Source organism: Gossypium raimondii, chromosome 1 (assembly GCF_025698545.1).
Source record: "Gossypium raimondii isolate GPD5lz chromosome 1, ASM2569854v1, whole genome shotgun sequence".
NCBI lineage: Eukaryota > Viridiplantae > Streptophyta > Magnoliopsida > Malvales > Malvaceae > Gossypium > Gossypium raimondii.
The window spans coordinates 51,020,658-51,041,797 of NC_068565.1; the positions used below are offsets into that span (position 1 = coordinate 51,020,658).

The following is a 21,140-nucleotide window of genomic DNA, read 5'->3' on the forward strand; positions in this document are numbered from 1 at the left end:
ATATTTTTGAAAGTTTCTAATTTAGTCCTTATATTTTTATTTTCAAGAATTTAATTTCTTTACTCTTTTAAATTTTATATTTTAAGTCCAACTATTAATGCAATTACTTTTTTTGTTAAATTTAAGTAATTACAATATCGTTTTTAATTACACATAGTTCAAGTGAGCTTAATTAAAATTAAAAAATTAAAAGTTACAATGAGAATTTGCAAATAGTTTCCAAAAATTTCGAGCGGTCTAATTAAATTTTCTAAAAAATTCAAGGAAAAAATCTTAAACTGTTTGCTGTCACCACCAAGTGAATATTGTTTTATTTCAAAATGTAAAATCAACAAATTTAATAAAATAATTTTAATTAACGATTGAATTTAAAATTTGAAATTATTTTATGGACCGGACCCTTTTTATTATATTATTTATAGTCTTTTTCTAATTATTTAATTATATTTCAGAAGAATTTTTCATGTCATTGACACATAAATTTTGTAATTTTTTTATCCTAAATCCTGAACATCGAACCCTGAATCTTAAACCCCGAAATCCAAAATTCAAGTTTAGGATTTAAGATTTAGGGTTCAAACTTAGGGTTTTAGTTTTGGAGTTTGGAATTCTAGGTTCTATGTTCGGTTTAAGGTTAAGGATTCAGTGTTTGGGATTCCAAGTTTGGGATAAAATAATTACCAAAATTAAGTGTCAATGACATGAAAAAAATTTGTTAAAGTGTCATTGAATAATTGAAAAGAGACCATGAATAATGTGATGGAAAGGGTCCTTAAAATAAATTTTCGATGGACCCATCTAATATATTTTTATTGTTGAAATTAAATAAAAACAAATTAGGACAAGAACTTCAGTATTTGTAGAGTTGGCTAGTTAGATTATGCCTCATTAATTATCTAATTTTTACCAACTCATTAATAATAATCACAATTTCATGCAATCATTAAGAACAATAGTGTAATTATGTGACCCAAACCATAAAACAAAAAATATGCTGGATCGAGTAGGTTGGATGGAGTTCGGAGAGAATTTAGAAATTTTTTTAAAGGACCGAATTTAATTATAAAATTTTAGGAGGTTAAATATAATTTCATCATTTATTAATTTATAATTTTAAAGAATTAAAAATATTTTTTATCAATATTAATTTATAATTTTATCATTTTAAAGGGCACTAAACAAGCAATATTTTTATTTTTGGAAAGTTCAAGTCCCATGCTTGCCTCCTTTAAATTTACCCCTAATCGTATTATCAAGAATCGTTGATATTTATTTCGTATAGTTGACAAGTTCTTTACAAAGGTTTATGGTAAAAGATAACTTGGGGTTCCTTGGTGAAGAACGAGTTTTTATAGAGAGCTCGAAGCTTGTCGTGCGTCCCATTGACTAAGGGTTTTAACACCTAGATTTCAGGAGTAGAGAGGCCCGTAGTTAGACCAATGGGTTGTTTAAGTTGACTTGATGTGATCAGTCGAGGTAAGATTTTGTTTTAACAAGTTGATACTTAATGATGATTCGAAAGGCGCTTATCTTCTCGAAGATTTACTTAATATTCGGTTGGTCCCCTTCGCATCCTTCTTTTTTGGGTGAGACAAATAGTACCCTTACTTCAAAGACAAGCTACGTGAAGGGGAAAATTTTGAGAAGACAATGTGTTTGCGGTACATGCCTTTTGGTTGATTGATTGTTGTAAGGTGGGTTGGGAGCCATGTAGGGAAAATGTTTCTTTTTGGTACTTTACTTTTTATGAGGGTTTTATATAGGTGTAAATGATTTTTTTTTTGGTTCAAATATTCATTTTATTTCTTAAAGAAATAAGGGATTATATTAAATGAGGACCTGCATCCTATACAAACAAAAGCCAACAAAGCCATAGACCTAGCGACGTGAAAAAAAGGAAAGCAGTTGAGAACCTCGGTCTCATAAAAGACAAAGCCTCGAAAGTCATGTAAAGCATATCAGTCTTTGATAGACAAAGCCTCATTGATGATAGAGTGGGAGCAAGAAGAGATCATGATATATAACCTCAACACCTTTTAGCCATGGAGACGAATAGAGCTTTGATACGATGAGCCTTTATGCAAATCCTTATTGATATGATAGCGAAATCATTTATGATTTGAATCATAAAAGAATAGGAAACTGGAGTCACTAGGAATTAAAAAAAAGTCACGGATGGTAACCAAGTGATGCCAGATCACAATGAAACCAATTGACAAAAAATATTATTTCAAGGGGCCTTTTCACAATATGCTTGGAAAATAACTGATGGTTGCCATTAAGGGCGTGACTAGGGATGGCGGGGGATGATTAACAGTTGCTCAATGGCCAAACAATTGACAACCATGAAAACTTCTAGAAAACTCTAGGCTTTTGATTCCCGCCCTGCCATTCAAAACGTCTTACAAAAAATCCTAAAAGGTTAAGTCTCTTAGCTGGTCAAGAGGGATCTTGGCGTGGAAAACACAACGATTTGACAATGAATGATCGACGATTGGAAAATGGTTTCTACAAACTTTGAGATTTGATTTTGACGAATCCAAATTGTTAAAAAAAATTCAAGGATAGTAAAAAGATAATTTTTTTTGGGCCCTTTTCATAATCTACAAGATAGACCTGTCCATGGGCCGGGCCCACAAAAAATTTCAGCCCGTTTACTAGGCCCGGGCCCGGCCCGGCCCAAAATATGGTCCTGAGATTTTGCCCATGCCCGGCCCGAAGAAAAAACATGGGGCCCGAGCCCGGCTCGGCCCGGCCCATTTTTAATTAAAATTAAAATTAAAATTATTTTTTTAATAAAATTAAAACTAATTGTTATTAAAATTAATTGTTAGTAAAATTATCAAATTATTAATTGTTAATTGTATTAATTGTTGTAATAAAATCTAACATTTGATTAGTAAATTTATCAAATTATTAATTGTATTAATTGTTGTAATAAAATCTAACATTTGATTAGTAAATTTATCAAATTATTAATTGTATTAATTGTATTAATTGTTGTAACAAAATCTAACATTTGATTAGTAAAACAAACTTGATGTTTTATTATTATTATTTTGTAACACTAGTCAAGGAAATGAAAGTAAATAAACTTAAAATAAAAAACTATTATATTTTAAAAATAAAAAATATATATTTAATATTTTTCGGGCGGGCGGGCCCGGCCAAAAAATCTTGCCCGAGGCCTGCCCGCCAATTTTTAAACGGGCCTAAAATTTTGCCTAAGCCCATATTTCGGACTTATATTTTTACCCAAACCCTCCTATATTTCGGGCGGGTCGTTGGGCCGGGCCGCCCGGCCCATGGACAGGTCTACTACAAGAGGAATAAATTGGTTTAGTGTAAGACAAGAAAGATTATATTTAATATATTCTTAAAAGTCATTTTGCAATTATGTGTCCAAATAAAAACAAAATTGTGGTTAGCTGGGTTGGAATTTTTTTAAACGCAATTATTACTATTATTTATAAATTTCTCTTCAAATTCTAAAATAAAAGAAAATATTCGAATTTATATATTTTAATATTATTTTATATAATAAATCTTTAAATTAATTTAAAATTAGATTACATTTTGCTATTTATTTAATAAATCAAAATCAAAAATCAAAACAATAAAAATAAATAAAAAATATATTAAAATATATTATAACTTTATGTACTTTTTGAAAGTTTCCAATTTAGTCCTTATATTTTTATTTTCAGAATTTAATTTCTTTACTCTTTTAAATTTTAAATTTTAAGTCCAACTATTAATGCAATTAATTTTTTATTAAATTTAGGTTAATTACAACATCGTTTTTAATTAGCTTAATTAAAATTAAAAAATATTAAAAGTTACAATGAGAATTTGCAAATAGTTTCCAAAATTTCGAGCGGTCTAATTAATTTTCTAAAAAATTCAAGGAAAAAATCTTAAACTGTTTGCTGTCACCACCAAGTGAATATTGTTTGTATTTCAAAATATAACATCAACAAATTTAATAAAATAAATTTAATTAACGATTGAATTTAAATTTTGAAATCTAAAAAGTAAATGAACTAAATTTATATTTTTAAAAATACAAGGATCTATAACATATTTTAACCTATATACACATATCTAAAATATGTGCAGTTGAGTCTCAGTTTTCACTGATCTAAAGAAAACATAAAATCGCCATTAAAACACGAAAACGACAGGAAAAAAGAAAGCGGTGCCTTTTTTTAACTGTGTCAGTTACTAAACTTCGTGAAAATAAAAACAGCTGTTTTTTTTTTAAAAAAAAAAGAAAAAAAAACCAATCAGATAAGGAATAGGCAAATCTTTTCAATTAAAAGTGGCCCAATTTGACCAACCCAATAAAGTGGGGGGTTTCACTTAAAAAACAGCTGTTTCTTCTTCAATTTGTCTGAAAAACAGAACCTTTCCTCCTTCTCAAGATCTGTTTTTGTTCTTTCTCTGTAACTGTTTACCGACATACAAAAGAAAGTTCATTCTTTCGAACTTCTTGAGATCTGGGCATTACAATTTCAGGTACTCTCTCTTTCAAAATCTGGGTACATTCCCAATTTTGTTAAAACTTTAAATAGCAGGGGTTTTTTTTTTTGTTCTGTTTGGTTGATGAGAAAATTTGGAAAAAAGGAGAGAAAATTTTTAGCTGAAGTAGGAAAAAAAATCACCTTTTTAGCTTGGTTTTTAATCATGTTTTGGATTGTGTTAATAAATATACATTAACACGATAGATCATGGATTTTCTTTTTTTGTTTTTGAAGGATCATATCGAGGAAAGAAAAGATGGGAAAGAAAGTAAAATGGCTATCTTCTTTAAAGAAAGCCTTCAATCCAGAGTCAAAGGAAAAGAAAAACCAGGTTTGAAAATTTTCAATTCAGTCCATAATTCATGTTAAATTTCTGGTCAACCCACATGTACTTAATTTTAATGTTTTTTTGGGGGGTCAATTTGTGATTTTGATCCTTTTGTTATACTCAAATTTGAGATTTGTTTAATTTGGTATAAGGCGTCGATTATTTAGACTAATGAGATTATAAAAGGTTAAAGTACCTAGGAGGTCCCTGTATTATAGGGGCTGGATCAAATTCGTCCCTCTATTATTAAATGAATTAATTGAGTCCCTATACTGTTACAAAGAATCAAATGATTCCAAATTGTAACAGAGTTAACATTCACTGTGTAAAAATGTCTTAAAATTGTTTCTTTCAATTGTAGTTCAATTCCAAAAGAAAAGTTTCATTTACAGAACTATAAAAACTTTAATAAATATTACCTTTGCCAAATAGTAAATGCTATTTTTATAGGGACTAAATTGATTTATTTAATAGTAAAGGGACTAATTTGATCAAGTCTTTATAATAGAGGGATCTCTAACGTACATTCACTGATTATAAAAGTATATGATAAAATTATGTCGAATTGAAGTATATGGAATTTAATTTCAAGTTTGAATATAATAGAGGGACTAAAATTATAATTTTACCGCTTTTCTTTTCATATGTAAAAAGAACAGATTTTGGATAAGCAAGTGCATTTGGGTCCTAGTAGTTCTAATGCAGCTGCACCCACATTAGAAACTGTTAATTTGTCCCCTCCACCTCAGCCGGAAGATGAGAAAATAATCAAACCCGAGACGGTTGCTGAAGCTACCGATGATGATGTTGTTGTTGCTCCAGCTGTTCCGACCCCGGCTGCTGTTACGGTCGTTCAACGCCGACTTAATACAGATTCTCGGTTTGCTGGAAAATCTATGGAGGAAGTTGCAGCGATCAAAATTCAGACAGCTTTTCGAGTTTACATGGTAATGTTGGATAGTATTTTGCAGGTAAAAGTGTCATTGAGGTCTTTGTATTAGGAGTCAGATTTTATTTTGTCGTTTCCCCTAAAAAATCAGTAAATGCAATCTGATTCCTAGTAAAAGTGCCTCCATAGTACTTTTACCCTTTTTGCACGATTCAAACCGAAAATTTAAGCAATGGATTCATTGATTATGTATGATTTTCGTTTTAAAGGCGAAAAGAGCATTGCGTGCTTTACGAGGACTTGTGAGGCTGAAATCGTTAATGGAAGGACCTGCGGTGAAACGGCAAGCGACGAGTACCCTTCGTTGTATGCAAACACTTTCTCGTGTGCAGTGTCAGATTCGGATGAGGAGAATCCGTATGACCGAAGAAAATCAAGCTCTTCAGAGACAAATCTTGCAGAAACATGCGAAAGAGCTTGTGAATTTGCAGGTAAGTTCTATAAAATCGGGGTTATTCAATTGCTTGAATCAATAGAGTGCATTTTTGAGTGATTTTTGTTATATATGTTCGTTAAACCGCTTAGTTTTCTCATCGGGAAAGTGCCGGTTTTGGTTGTTTAAACAGATGGGGGAAGATTGGGACGATAGCTTGCAATCGAAGGAACAAATCGAAGCGAGCTTATTGAGCAAACACGAAGCTGCAATGAGACGAGAAAGGGCAATGGCTTATTCATTTACTCATCAGGTAATTCCGAGCATTACGATAAACTCGAAACACTAATGGATTGAAATATAATAATGGGTGATGATGTTCTAAATATCCCAAATTTGCAGCAAACTTGGAAGAACAGTTCGAAATCTATGAATCCGTTATTCATGGATATGAACAATCCGACATGGGGTTGGAGTTGGTTAGAACGATGGATGGCCGCTCGACCATGGGAAGGACGTGGCGTGACGGGAAAAGAACCGAACAACGACCAGTCATCGGTAAAGAATGCACATTTCGAAGGAGAAATCAGCAAAGCTTACGCTCGTTACCAACTCAATTTGGATAATAAACAATCCCCGAAATCGAGCCAAAAGCCAAACCGAACATCAAGTCACCTATCCCCTTCTCCGAAACCACCTTCCACACCATCCCGAAAGCTGAAGTCCGCAAGCCCTAGTGGCAGTATCATTGCCCTGGATGACGACACAAGAAGCATAGTCAGCGCGCAATCCGAACGGAACCGAAGGCACAGCATTGCCGGCTCATCGGTGCGTGACGACGAGAGCTTAGCAAGCTCGCCGTCACTTCCGAGTTATATGGTACCAACTAAATCGGCAAGAGCCAAAACCAGGTTGCAAAGTCCCTTGGGACTAGAAGCAAATGGTACACCCGATAAAGGACCGATCATGTCGACCAAAAAACGACTCTCATATCCACCTTCACCGGCCAAGCCGAGGCGGCACTCCGGCCCACCGAGAGTCGATACCAGCATTATTACTAATACAGAAGTTGGTGCGGTGAATGATGGAGTCATTTAATTTCTATATGTTTTTAATTCATACATGTTTTATTTGTGAGGTTTGAGAACAAAACTACGCATAATTTTAGTTCATTGAAAATTTGTTCATTATAATTCTTGTGCTGCTGTTGTATTGATTTGTTTAATAAATTATATACATTACTTGTTTATTTTGAGGTTTTTACACTGTTTAATTGTATTTTATGATATTTATCTGCTAATTTATTGATGAAATTTGATAAATTGAACGGTTTAATTGTTAAAATATTAATTTTAATTAAAGGGATAAATTTTAAAATTATACATTAGTTTCGATTTAACATGTAATTTTATAAATGAATTTCGATTTTGTGTAAATTTATACAAAATTGAATAATTATATGTATCTAATATAAAAATAAATTAATGTATTTATTTCTTCAAATGTATATGAGTGCATCTAAATTAAAGCTTATGTATTAAATTGCATTAAATCAAAGTTCATGTATAAATTTTAAAATTAACTTCGTAAAATTAAGATCAAGGAATTTGAAAAGATGTTAATGTCAAATTTATCCTATAATGTTTAGTTATTTTGTCAATTTGAGCTTAATCTTTTCTTTTCACTTTGGTCCTTAATTCTCAAACTTTAATCAAATTGTTTTTTTGGAGAAAATTTGACGGGACTATTAAAATTTTAACAATGATGACATGGTAGTCCGCATGATGGATTATGTGTACTTTATAAAAAAGATTGTCCACATAAACATTGAAGTACACGTAGGCTACCACATAGGTTGCCATTTAATATTGTCAAAATTTTAACAGTTCTATTAGTTTTTCGTCTATCAAAAAACAATTTGACTAAATTTTAAAGGTTGACGATTAAGGTCCTCCCAAAAAGGAGTTGAGACCGATTTGATAAAAGAGATAAAAGTTAGGGGCTAAACTTAAAATTTTGCCTTTAAGAAAACCATAATTTTTTATAAAGAAAAAAAAAGAAAAATCAGCGGTCCATAAATTAGAGAGAAAAAATCTAAAAGAAATGTTTTCCTTGGGAAATACGTAAAAGCCGGGTCGGTGGTGGGTGGGTCAAGTAATATAAATAACAAATCGGGTCTTTTTTCTCTCATCACATAAAAACCCTAAAACTTAAAATCTCTTATAACGAAATGCAACAACAATCCAGAGATAGCACAGAAATGGTGAGTCCCTTAATTTGATTCTCCTTTTATGTCAAAAATTATAGGTATTTAATATTCAAATATGCTTAAAAAGGATTTGGGTTGTTCTTTTTTTTTTTTTTTTAATTTTAGGTTGCTCCTTTAATAGCCGGAATCGCGGTGGCGGCGGCTGCTTATGCGGGGAGATATAGTATTAGGGCTTGGCAGGCGTTTAAGGCAAGACCGCCGACGGCTAGGGTTCGAAGATTTTATGAAGGTGGGTTTCAGCCTAGTATGACACGGAGAGAAGCCGCTCTTATTCTCGGCGTAAGGTATTTTTTTCTCCTCTTTTAACCCCTTTTTTTTGTGTTGAATTTTCTGCTTTATGTTATGAAATGTTTGAAGTTGAAGTTGAAAATTGAATTCAATGAAATGGGTTTTGTTTGATTTTTATGGGTTATTCGTCAAATGAATGAATTTTATGTGGGATAATTTGAGGGTAGAGGTAATTAGTATAGTTCCAATATGGATGATTGTTAATCACTAATGGTGTTTGATGTTGTGAACCTTGTTAGTAATCATTAATGATGATTAACCCCTTGTTTGTCTCAAATAATTTATGCTTTATAGTAGATTTTAATGAAACGGGCTTTGTTTGATTTTGTGGTTATTTGGCATATTAATGAGGTTTATAGGTTCTATTTTATTGATGTTAGTTTTATGATCTTAGCTGAGATTTAGTTTAAGATTGGGGATTGCTAAGAAATTAATCATTTATCCAGGGTTCAAGTTCGTTTCAAGAATGAACAAAGGCTGTATTGCTTTGGGTTCTTTGAATATATTTACCTTAGTTTTCTTCCGGCCATTGCACCTTGTCTCGCAAGCAATTTCATCTAAACAATGTTCTTTTGTGAGCTTTTGCTTCGGTTATTGCATTTAGGGTTATTTGAATACATTTACCTTAGTTCTCTTCTGGCCATTGCACCTTGTATCGTAAACAATTTCATCTAAACAATGTTCTTTCACGAGCTACGCATGAACAATTTTCTTTCTATATATAATTTTTCCAAACAGAGAAAGTACTCCGGCGGAAAAGATTAAGGAAGCACATAGGAGGGTGATGGTTGCGAATCATCCCGACGCCGGTGGAAGCCATTACCTTGCATCGAAGATCAACGAGGCGAAAGATATGATGCTGAGGAGAAACAAAGGTGGCAGTGGCTCAGCATTTTGATGTGGTTGGAGTTTTACGATTGTTAACTCGAACGGTGTCGTTTCTTACCCGGATTATACGCTTCTTCTGATTACCGTATGACGAAATAAGAGAGCAAAGGTATTTGTTCATATCATTCTTTTGACCCAATAGTTGTAGAGCTGTTTGCAAAACGAGTACCCTTTATATGATTGTCAAAATTTTAGTTTCTAATTTGATTGGATGTTTGATAGAGGCAATATAATTGTAATGGATACGATTTTTTAGCTAAATTCATAATAGAGTTGGCCTTGCTTTAGGGGATGGCATGGCATTAGGTCTAATATTTGGAATTTTTGTAAAATTCAAATTTGAAACCCTCAATTTTGCTTTAATGCATTCTCTTTAGTATTACTATTCAAATTCAAATATTTATTTAACATTTTGTAAGTATAAAAAGAAAATTTTAAGGCGGAGTTGGATTTGATATTCATTATTCGAACACGCCAATCCATCTATTAATTGTTGGGATTTCACTAGACTTGTTTATAGGTTGGGTTATACGCTCGAGTATACTTGCTCACTTGAAATTTGGGTTAAAAGATTAGGCCTATATCTTCAAGCTTGAGTTTTGTACGGCTTGGCCAGATTCATTTTTTAAGTTTGTAATGTCTTATATAACATTACTTTTATATGTTATGTAAGTTATAACACGTGAAATTAAATCTATAGTAATGTATAATATTTTAATATGAATATTAAAAAATTAAGATGGCTGTATATAAAATTATAAAAGTAAAAATAATTAATAAATATTTTCATTTTTTAAAATAATATGGTCGGGTTTAAAATAGAGTTGGGTTAATCATTTGCGAAAATGGGCAGATTTGAGTAATATTTTAAGCATGTATTTTGAGTTAATTTGAATTTAGATAAAAATAAATGTATTAATATCATATTTAGATAGATTCAAACTTGATCCTGTCCGGCTGATAAACACTTCTAGATTCGGCTATGGGATAATCTTCTTTCAAGGAAAACAACAAATCACAGGAAATGGGAGCCGATTATGTCTCATACCAATTACCTTCTGTATTATTGCAATATTTTTTTTTTGGTAAATTATAACAATAGGGTAAAATTTGAATAATTAACGGAATTAGTGCGACTCGAATTTAGTTTACACTTGGGATTATGAATCCAATTTACACTTGAGACGATGAATATCCTTAACTATCATGCCATCATATGGCTTCCTTGGATTATGTAATTTTAAGTCATTTATTGTGAAGTCGGGCAATCAAGTTGGCAAAGAGAGCAACTATATACTAGATTTAATAATATTTTATATTTTTATAATATATAAATAATGGTTTTCTTACTGCAAAAAAAAATGTATTTTTTTCTAACTTCTAATAATTTTTAATATAAAACTTTAATAATATTAAATAATTAAAAACCAATTAATTTTTAATTAAAAAATTAATTATGTTCTCTATTCCCCCAAATTAAGTGACTTACCATACTATTACCATACTATCACTTTTTCTTGGCATTTAAGCCTATTAGATATTTTATTTTAAGAACTAAACTTGATCATAAGTCAGTTTATCCGTTTCGACTTAAAGTCTATTTGAAAAGTGAAAGGATTTGGGCAAATCTAAAAAATGGATTTAAAAAAAAAAAAAAAAAGAGATCCGTCTTCTAAATAGGTCGAGTCTCGGGTCAAAGTGTTTCAGCCTGGGCTCGATTTAGCTCGAATAATTTACTAATTTTTTAAGGTTTAATATAACATTTGATATCTGAACTTGACACATTTTTTTTCTAATTTGGCATCTAAATTTAGCCCAATTCGGTACCTGAACTTGACATTTTGTCTTATTTGGTACTTAAGCCTTTTTTAGGTTCAATCTGATACCTAAATTTATTAAATGTTATACAAATTACGTAGAACACTAGCGGTATTTTTTTTTTGTTATGCTACAAAAATATTGTCAATATTAAAATTCATGTTAAAAAAATAGGTATTGAGCTATGCTTAATGAATTAATATTAAATAAGTAAAATTAAGATTTTTAAAACCTCAAATAAAGAAATTCATTATCTTCAATTAATAAAATAAATAAATAATAAAATTAAAAGTAATTGAACATATAAAATATAAAAATATCATATCATATCACATGTTGGTCATATATTGATTATTTTTGCTACTTTATAGAAAAATAACATTGTTAGTATAGTGGAGTAATTTGTAAAATGTTTGATAAGTACCAAATTGAACAAAAAAAGATTAAGTACCAAATTAGGGAAAAGAGTTAAGTTCAGGTATCAAAGGACCCCGAAAAGTTTAAGTATTCACTTAAGAAAAAGGGTCAAGTTTAGTACAAGTTTAGTACCAAATTAAGAAAAAGTGTCAAGTTCAGGTACTAAATTAAAAAAAGTTTAAGTACCAAATTAGGAAAAGGGTCAAGTTCAGGTACCAAATGTTATATTAATCATTTTTTAATTATAACTGACCTATGACGTTCCCTTATTCCCAATTTCCCAAATCAATTCCTAAAAACAAAAAATCCCCTAAGTGCCGCTCATCACCTCCAGCTGTCCAACGCCGCTGCCCGTCGACAGCCGTCTCCACTCCGGCGGTCACTCTATCTCCCGCTTACTCTTTCGCCGGCGCCCATCACCGTTGCGTCGTCCCGCTCGTTCTTCCATCAAGACACTGTCGTCGTTCCGGTCAAGCTGCTGCTTCCTCTGTCGCCGGCGTTCACCACTGCCGTCGCCTCCTCCGCTCCAGCCTTCAGACGTTGCCATGCCGCTGTGCCGCCGGTCAATCTCATCCAGTTCCAGGTATCTTCTATTTTCTGATAATTGCTCTACTCAGAAAAAAAGAATTGCGGAGAACAGTTGGGTTGCTTTGCTAATTAATTAAATTCATAAATAATAACTTTTGGTTGCTTTGATTTCATGGCGAAGACCTATGTTTTTTTTTTTGGAACTGCTTCTCCATGGCTTCTATGGACAGTTGGTTTTTTTCTATGGACAGCTGCAATTTCTTGATTTTGTTGACGAAAAAATAAATTTTGTCTTTATTAAAATTGCAATTTTTTTAATACATTACATTTTTGTCTCCACTCTACTCAATCCACCAATTTCTCCACCAGCCACCACCATCATCGTTCCATAGGCACTCTATTTTTGCAGCTTCGAGTTCTTTTAGGTGATTTTCTGTTGGAGCTGTTTGGTCGGTGAGAAAATAGGTTGAAACTGCTACATCCTCTGCCTTTGTTGTATTTTGTTTGTTTGTATGTAAATAGCATGAAGTTGGGGCTCTGTTGGTTTCTTAGTTCACTGTATCTGATCGTTCGAGCTTCCTTTCTCTATATGTCTCCAATTTTCGAGATCTGTGGATTTATTTTCTACATGGTTTCGCGGCATTTATCTGTTGTTGCTGGTTTTTTTTTTATTCAACCATTAAGAGAATCTTTGACTGATTTTGGGCGACTGTAATCGTTGAGAAGAAGAACAAAAAGACCAGCACTGTTTAATAAATGTAGAGTTGGAATATTAGCATTTGCATTACTGTTTATTTTGTAAAAAAATATATAAAACCTTGAATCAAAACAGTTAGGAAGAGCTGAAATTTGCTTTCTATTTTGCTCTTCCATAACTGTTATGATTTTAGTATTTTGCTCTTCCTAACTGCTTTGAAATTTAAAAGCTCAAGTCTTTTCCTTGTTTTGATTTTAGTATTTTGCTTTACTTTTGAAATTTGCTTTTATTTTGTTTTTAAATCTGAGTTTGTAAAATCATATGTATTTGCATATAATTTGAGGTCTAATTTATTAAGTAATACATTTGTAATAATTTGCCGACTTCACTAAGGTGCCGTAAAATATCATCTATTTCATTAAATAATTTGCTATACCATCTATTTTTCGTAAATTTTTTTATTTTCATGTATATGAATAATATTGGGTGTGATAATAAAAAATCTAATATGATGGCAATTCCAGTACAATATTCCCTCCTTTATTATTTGAATTTGGAATTGTATGTAAAAGTCTGCAACTCATTGATCTTAGCTCTTTGTTTATATATGATGTATGATATCTCTCATGGCGGATTTAATGGCCAATGCCCTCTTTTTAGTACCTTCAATTATGACCCTCCATCTCTTACATCTTTTGTTTCTTTCTTTCCTCTTTATTTTCAAGGTGTTTTTTTCTTCTTTTTTTCAATTATTGCTTGTTACCATCCATTTCCAGCTATCAACTAATGTCATTTAGTAAGCAACTAAAGCTAAATCTTCACTGGAAAATATTCGTTGGAGATGGCTTAGGAAATTCTTCCTAAAATACGGGCCGGGCTTGGGTTTAGAATCTATAATTCAGGTTGGGCTTGCGCAAAATTCTAGGCTTATTTTTCGGGTTGGGCCTAGAAAATGAGTTTGAAATTCTGTTGAGACCTAGCCCCGGCCCATTATCAGATCAATTAAGAACACACTGTTAATATTTTTCTCTGAATTTCCTTTATAAACTTTTGACCCAGTCTCAGCTCATCCGTCTTGCCTTCAAGTTTCCAACCAGACCAAATACCAGAAAATTAATTTAAGGTAAAATTTTAAACCAAACTTAACTTAGAAGATTTCTACTTTGACTCATGAGATTTTGAGTTATGGCTCTGATTGCATTATATGCTCTTTGCTATATCTGATTTTCTGTTTTCGATATTACTGCTTGTTACTCTGTTTAATCTCATCATCTAGATTTCGCTATTGTGGTCACTAGCGGTGGTGAATGCCGCTGACACCGTTATACCACTAATTGCTTTTTGAAACCCTGGCCAGCTTAAACCAGTTTAGTTTCTGATGGCGACGACAACCCCGGTTAGTCAAAATCAAAGAAAGCGTGGTTTAGAAGAAGCATTAGAAAGAAGGTTTGCCGTTGCTAAAGCCGAGCTTCTTCAAGAACAGAAGAAAAACAAAAAGACATTGGTTGAAGAAGATGGAAAAGAAATTTCTTGCACTAAAGCACCCATTGCTCCTTCCTCCAATTTGTCATCGAAGAAAGGTTTCCAAAAGTTTTCACTTTTCTTCCCCTATATATACATATTCAATGTTCATTTGGCTAATTTATGTTCCATTTTTCTGTTATATTTAGGAAATTTTCCCTTCTCGGGTCCCTCTAGTTCACAAGGTAGTTTCTAGTATTGCTGATTGTGAACATTTCAGTATGTATTATATCTTGGTTTTGATATAAGATGAATTATAATTTTACATATATAGATGTTGAAGAAAATGGTGAAGTATATTCCAAGCTATCGGAACCTATGCATGAGAAATTGTTACCCTCTGATTCCAAGGTAACATTTTTTTGTTTGAATAGCGGTGCTTTAAGACTTTGTAGTTAGTAGAACTGATGTAATGTTGATGTCTTTTGTTGTAGTTTTCCAACAAAAAAGGAAGCATGGCAGATAAGATATTGCATGAACTTCTTCAAGGTGGTGATTCAGCTCAGAAATATATGCAAGGATCTAGAAGTATCAAATTCGAAAATTGGATCCTTCTTGATAATTTCGTGAAAGGTCGACTTATGTCTACCGGCTCTCAAATCAGGGCTTTGAAGAACCACTCTAAGCGCTCTAAAAGACATATGTCGATGAAGCAGCTTAAGACATCTGGATTATTTGAGCTGCCTCAAGCTATGCAAAAGTGAGTGTTATAGGAATATTGTTATATGCCGTTGTGTTGCATTGTTCTTCACTTCACATTGAAAGAGTGAGGATGTTAGCAAGTGTTTACATATGTCTATCTGGAAATAGATTACGGGGATCTTTTTGTTCTGAATATGAAGAAGAATAAGGATAAAACTGCGATCTCCTTGTTAATTGTTAAAACAGAAAGAAAAAGAGATTAAAACTAAAGGATTTTAGTTAGTACTCCTTTGTCAACGGGATACTTTATTTACTTTTTATATGTTTGTGGTTTAGTGACAATGTTCATTTCTACCATTTATTTTGAAAATATTTGGTATGTCTTTGATCTTCAGGTTTGATACATTTAAACCAATGCATGAAATGTGGAAAGGCTACATGAATCAACTTCTCAAAACTAGTGGGTGAGATATCATCTCATTTTACTTATGTTGGTTCTTCAATCATGCGGAGGTGGAGGGTACTATTTATTATTGAGTCATATGATCGTTAAATTCTGTTTGGTCCAATGATACATCTGTTCCTCACTCAATTGTAGGAAAAATCAGTTGGCTCAATGTCTTATTGGTGCGGATCTACATGGTGCTCTCATTCTAGGTTAGTCTATACTTTACTTCTATAGCAATAATTCATATTATTCGTGCAACTTTATCTTTTTATGAAGTTGTAAATGCATTTAGACTCTACCCACTTCAATCAGCCTACAACTACATAAACTGTACCAATATATGTTGATTTGATGGGAACAGTAGGGTATTTGAGTGAATGCAGTAACAAAGTTTATTTTGAGGGACCTTCATTTTCTGTGTTGTTATGAAAGAACTTATAAACTCTTCTCGTTGAGGTTACAATGATTCCTGAAAATTCAAAATCCAATTTGGAAAAAGGAATCCATAGGAGCCATTATAACTTCCTCTATTGGTACCCTTTGTCTATTCTTTGGTCAATTTTTCCAAATCAATTCAAAAGGGTAACTAAAGAATTTATTCACCTTTGATTTGTTGAAAGCTTTGCTCTAAAATGTGTAACTAAAGAATGTTGTGTATGCTATTTGGGTTAGACAATGAGCACACAGGCTTAAATAATGCAGTAATTACTAATTCTAACTAATTGAATTCATCTGCAAACTTTATACTGATGGTTTTCAATTTTGTTGTTGTTGGTTTTTATATTTATTTCTGTTGTAATCTTCTCTCTATTTTCTGATAGTGGCTGAGTGTAAGGTAACCAGTTTCACTGGAGTGAGTGGTATTATGATTCGTGAGACTGCGGAAACATTTGGTCTAATAACGCAGGACAATAAATTCCGAGGTAATTCAGCCATCTACCTAAAAAGTGTGGCATTTTAAAAACTTTTATGTTGTTTTTGTGATTTTTTGTTATAATTTATTTGATTTTAACAACAATGATTTAACCATTCAATTTTATGCTGTTTGCAGTTGTCCCCAAAAAGTTATCTATCTTCATATTCCAAGTTGATTGTTGGAAAATTACATTACAAGGCGATAAACTCACTTCAAGAAACTCGGGTTTGTGATGTTTTAACATTTATACTAAACATCCCATTTTAGGCTTTCCTTTTCACTCAGAGTTCCACATGGGAGACTATTAAAGTAACTTTGTTATCATTTTTTTACCTTGAGAGAATATACCAGAAGAAGAGAGATATCAAGGTATAGTTCCTTTACAATTAGAAAATTTAGAGAATGCTGTTGTGTTTTTGCCCATTTCCTTCAAGAATTAGAATCAAATTGCTAAGTTTCTATCCTTTTTTATTTTGTAGTCTTTGTATTGGACCCATTAATGGTTGCTTGAAAATAAAATTACACATTTTATTTTGTAGTCTCTCATTTATTTAGTTTTCTTTATTATTTAAATAGATTATTGTTTGGCACGGTTATTAAATAATTATCTTTTCTAAACACCAATTAAGAACACACGCTGACTTTAGGTAAATGAGACATTTTGCATACAATGACCAGAAATCACGAATAAAATCAATATATGAGACTAGAAGGCAATTTACATCAATAAACAAACAAAGAAGGCAAGTTGTCCATATTATTATTTTCAACATGGCAAACATATGGTACCAGTAAAATTATAAAAGATCTTATTTATGTTTTTTTTAATAAATAGCAGTGTCATCATTAAAAATTTATGCGAATGCTTGGTTGAAACTTGAAAGCAGGAGCCAACACCCCACAATTTTAATTAATTCCATGTTACCATATGCGTATGTATATATTATATTCCTGCCTTGAAGGTATAAGCTCAGCGACCTCTTGGAACCCTACTTCAAGTGAAAAGAACCAGCCAACATGGGTATGTTTAATTATTCTCACTTCATAGCTCAAATTCTTTAGTTTTTCTATTGTTTGTTTACACTGCTCTTGCAGATTAAATTCTTTAGTTTCTTTTTTCTCTTGCCTTGGGAAGTACTTTCTTTTTATGCAATACTGATTTTTATGTATAGCTTTAAGTGTATTGCTGCTGCTTTTGATGAAAACTTTGCCCCTTTTTCAGAATTTTGATAATTTGTTGCTCAGAGTATTGAACTGAAATTCGATTTAGACCGCTCAATTTATCTAACTCCTTTTTCCATTTTACTGTTTGTCTTTTTCATGATTGTCTTCTTCTAAAATAGCATCTGTAGTTGCTACTCTTTAGTGGCATAATGTAAAATGTAGTCCTTTAACATTTATATCTTTTGTTAATTTGGTATCAAATTGTATTTTGTCAAATTTGGGGTAAAAGTACCGTGGAGGCCCTTATATTAGAAGTCAAATTGTATTTTGCCCTCTTACTCAAAAAATATATAAATTAGTCCTTGTACGTTAGATCAAAGAGTAAACTGGTCTTTTTATTAAAAGTTTCATCCATTTCTACTGTTAAAAATCGGTCTCTGTATGTCAACATGAGCTACACCTGTCATGCCACGTGTTATTGTCTGGTTATTCTATCAGCTACATAGTTTTTAACAGTATAAATGGATTAACTTTTTAACAAAAATGATCAATTTGCTCTTTGATCTAACATACAGAGACAAATTTGCCCTTTTTTGGATAGAGGGAACAAAATGCAATCTGACTTCTAATATAGGGGCCTCTATGGTACTTTTACCCTATATTTGGTTTTCAACCTTTAGAAAAGAGTCAAATTTGATCAACCTTTTGAAAAAGAGTCGTAATGATATTTTTAACGAAAATACTTACTAAAATGTTAAATTTTTAAACGTGGTAGCTTACATGACAATCTACGTGTACTTCATTTTAATATTTTTTTTGAATTTTTATGAATTTTGATTTATTTTTTATTTTTAAATTATTTGTTGAAGTGGCATAATAAGACAAACAATGTCATGTCAGCATGAATTGCAAGCGAATTGCCATGTAGGTTGTCACACTAACAATATTGAAAAGTGATAGCTTAGAAAAAGAATAAAGGCTAAATTGATAGAAAATGTAAACTTTGAGGGCTAAATTTATCATTATGCTTTTTTTTAAGGTAGATTTTATGTTTTCATTATAAATGTGTCCCTAAAATACCATGACTTGTTAAGAAAACAAAGGCTAATTCACAATGATTGCAGACATTAAAGAGCTTTCCTCAGCTGAGGCCATTGAAAGAGTGGTGGAGTTCATGTCAACACTCTGAACAGAAAGTGGGTGGAATTCTTTCCAGCCTCTTCGCTTATACGAAGGCTTTTGGACCTTCCCTCATTTCCTCGAAAGCGTCATATTAGCTTAACACCGTTTCAAGCCTAAACCCGGCGATATCTTCCTCTGTAGCGCTCCGAAAAGTGGAACTACTTGGCTCAAAGCACTGAGTTTCGCCATCGTCACTCGAAACCTTTACGACACCTCCAATAGTCCATTACTTACCAAGGGTCCTCATTATTGTGTCCCAAATATGGTCGGGTTTGAACATAAACCAGACATACGTCAACCAGGTATCCCACTCATACCCACCCATGCACCTTACCCATTGTTTGCCCAAATCTGTTTTGGGTTCCGGTGATGTTAAAGTTGTTTACATTTGTCGAGACCCCGAAAGATGCGTTTGTTTCCATGTTTCACTTTGCAGCCAAGCAAAGGCCGAGGGAAAACGAACACATTTCGATAGAGGAGGCTTTTGAGCTTTTCTGTCAAGGGAGGTCTGTTTTTGGACCGGCTTGGGATCATATTCTGGCTATCGGAAAGCTAGTCAAGAACGACCGGAAAAGGTAATGTTTTTGAAATACGAAGAAGTGATGAATGATAGTGAGTTGTATGTGAAAAAATTGGCTGAGTCTATAGGGTACCCTTTTAGCTTTGAAGAAGAACAAGGTGGGCTAGTGAAGAAACTAATAGATTTATGCAGTTTTGAGAACTTGAGTAATTTAGACGTGAACAAGACGGGAAACGACATGAAGACGACGATGAGGCAACGAACAAGACGTTCTTCAGAAAAGGCTAGGTTGGAGATTGGCAAAACCATCTTACACCCGAGATGGCTAATCGGCTCGACAATATAGTGGAGCAAAAACTGAGTGGAACCGGTTTGAGTTTTGAACTCAACAATGGATCATCTTGATGGACTAAAATCATTTGTCTTTCGGGTAATAATTGTGTGTTCATTTGCAACTGTGTTTGGTTTGGATGCGTTGAGTTTCTTGTTCAAAGATCCAAACATGTTATTGAAACCTATTTCTCTCTGTTATTGAGATTCATGTTTGGAATAACTTGATTAGTGATGGCAAGTGTGATAAGCAAGAAAAATCCAAAAAACTGACCTGAATTTGTGAAATGAAAATTTAAAAATTGTTGTTCTTCGAAATTCGATTAAGAATTTAACTCAATCGAATTATATTATGATTGACGGTTTAAAAAATTAATTGAATGGAACTTAGACAAAGTATTTTAATATTTATTTTAATCAAAATTTACAGTATTATGTACGAAAACTTGAATTTAATCTCAAATAATTTCATTTTTTTCCAATTATAAACAATATTAAATTCACTCCCCAATTATAAAAAAATAATACATAAATATAATCTAAATACATAAAACAGAATCCCACAATCAACAATAATAGATTGCAATTATTACAACTTTCATAATGCTACTGCATGGCTTGGGTAATGGACTGTTCTATCTTAGTAATCTGCAATTCCAATATCAATAGCAGTAATTTATTTCTAGGGTAAATTATATTTTAGTAAGTTTTAATTTTAAAAGTTATAAAATAATTATTAAATAATATAAAAATTTATTTAAGTCATTGAATCGTTAAAATTGTTATTGTATAGCCTTCTTTATTTACATTATCTATACCATTCAAAAGTTCTCTCTCTCTATATTTTCCTTTTCTATTATTATCCAGTTTTTTTTATGAGTCAGCTTTGAGTGACACGAATTTGCATATCAAAATTCAAATAGTTTTTTCTCTGATTTTCGACACTGACTTTCAAATCGACTTATATCTAAGGTATGTTATTCTACTCATGAACGGGTACGAATTCACTATACCGATCTCCAATTCATCGCTTGAAGCTCGGTAGTCGAATTTCTTTTAGAAAAAAATTAACAACCTAATAACTCAAATAATAACTTTTGAATAGTTTAAAGATCATTTTTTAATCTTTTAAAGTTCAATGACTAAAGCATAAACTTACTAATAATTTAGTAAATTTAAGTATAATTTATCTGGAAAATAAAACATATACTGACGTTTAACAACTGGTCTCCACTCTCCACCGTCCTAATTCTAAACTACCGTTCCTACATTGTCTAATTTGGCCAGAGGATATTTATTTATAAAAAATTACAAAATAATCACTCAAATTTTTAAAATT

At 32.1% G+C, this 21,140-nt stretch overlaps 4 protein-coding genes across 7 annotated transcripts; all 4 read left to right on the forward strand.

Annotated features, from left to right (window-relative positions):
* The first annotated feature begins 4,343 nt into the window (after nucleotides 1-4,343).
* On the forward strand, nucleotides 4,344-7,422 carry LOC105786433 (protein IQ-DOMAIN 2). The gene is made up of 6 exons (XM_012612855.2): nucleotides 4,344-4,518; nucleotides 4,758-4,854; nucleotides 5,511-5,798; nucleotides 6,010-6,231; nucleotides 6,367-6,486; nucleotides 6,576-7,422. Exons 2-6 carry the CDS (start codon nucleotides 4,780-4,782, stop codon nucleotides 7,269-7,271), a joined length of 1,401 nt encoding a protein of 466 aa, XP_012468309.1. The 5' UTR covers nucleotides 4,344-4,518; nucleotides 4,758-4,779; the 3' UTR covers nucleotides 7,272-7,422.
* Nucleotides 7,423-8,302: 880 nt separating this feature from the next.
* Nucleotides 8,303-10,009, forward strand: LOC105786436 (mitochondrial import inner membrane translocase subunit TIM14-3). Its single transcript, XM_012612866.2, has 3 exons — nucleotides 8,303-8,436; nucleotides 8,548-8,726; nucleotides 9,469-10,009. Exons 1-3 carry the CDS (start codon nucleotides 8,404-8,406, stop codon nucleotides 9,626-9,628), a joined length of 372 nt encoding a protein of 123 aa, XP_012468320.1. The 5' UTR covers nucleotides 8,303-8,403; the 3' UTR covers nucleotides 9,629-10,009.
* Nucleotides 10,010-12,117: 2,108 nt separating this feature from the next.
* On the forward strand, nucleotides 12,118-20,024 carry LOC105786434 (ribonuclease MRP protein subunit POP4). Of its 4 annotated transcripts, none has more exons than XM_052620586.1 (10): nucleotides 12,118-12,436; nucleotides 14,138-14,201; nucleotides 14,436-14,658; nucleotides 14,749-14,784; nucleotides 14,874-14,950; nucleotides 15,034-15,299; nucleotides 15,637-15,705; nucleotides 15,840-15,898; nucleotides 16,511-16,612; nucleotides 16,741-20,024. In XM_052620586.1, the coding sequence occupies exons 3-10, from the start codon at nucleotides 14,457-14,459 to the stop codon at nucleotides 16,836-16,838; spliced, it is 909 nt and encodes a 302-aa protein (XP_052476546.1). In that variant the 5' UTR covers nucleotides 12,118-12,436; nucleotides 14,138-14,201; nucleotides 14,436-14,456; the 3' UTR covers nucleotides 16,839-20,024. The 4 variants fall into 4 exon arrangements, 2 of the variants coding, with proteins under 2 accessions (XP_052476546.1, XP_052476542.1); XR_008188609.1 differs by lacking the exon at nucleotides 14,138-14,201 and having other exon boundaries at nucleotides 12,120-12,436; nucleotides 16,741-19,253; nucleotides 19,388-20,024; XR_008188600.1 differs by lacking the exon at nucleotides 14,138-14,201 and having other exon boundaries at nucleotides 12,120-12,436; nucleotides 16,741-17,626; nucleotides 18,894-20,024.
* Nucleotides 18,884-19,817, forward strand: LOC105786435 (flavonol sulfotransferase-like). The gene is made up of 4 exons (XM_052626109.1): nucleotides 18,884-18,945; nucleotides 19,093-19,253; nucleotides 19,388-19,526; nucleotides 19,613-19,817. Exons 1-4 carry the CDS (start codon nucleotides 18,884-18,886, stop codon nucleotides 19,815-19,817), a joined length of 567 nt encoding a protein of 188 aa, XP_052482069.1.
* Nucleotides 20,025-21,140: the final 1,116 nt, after the last annotated feature.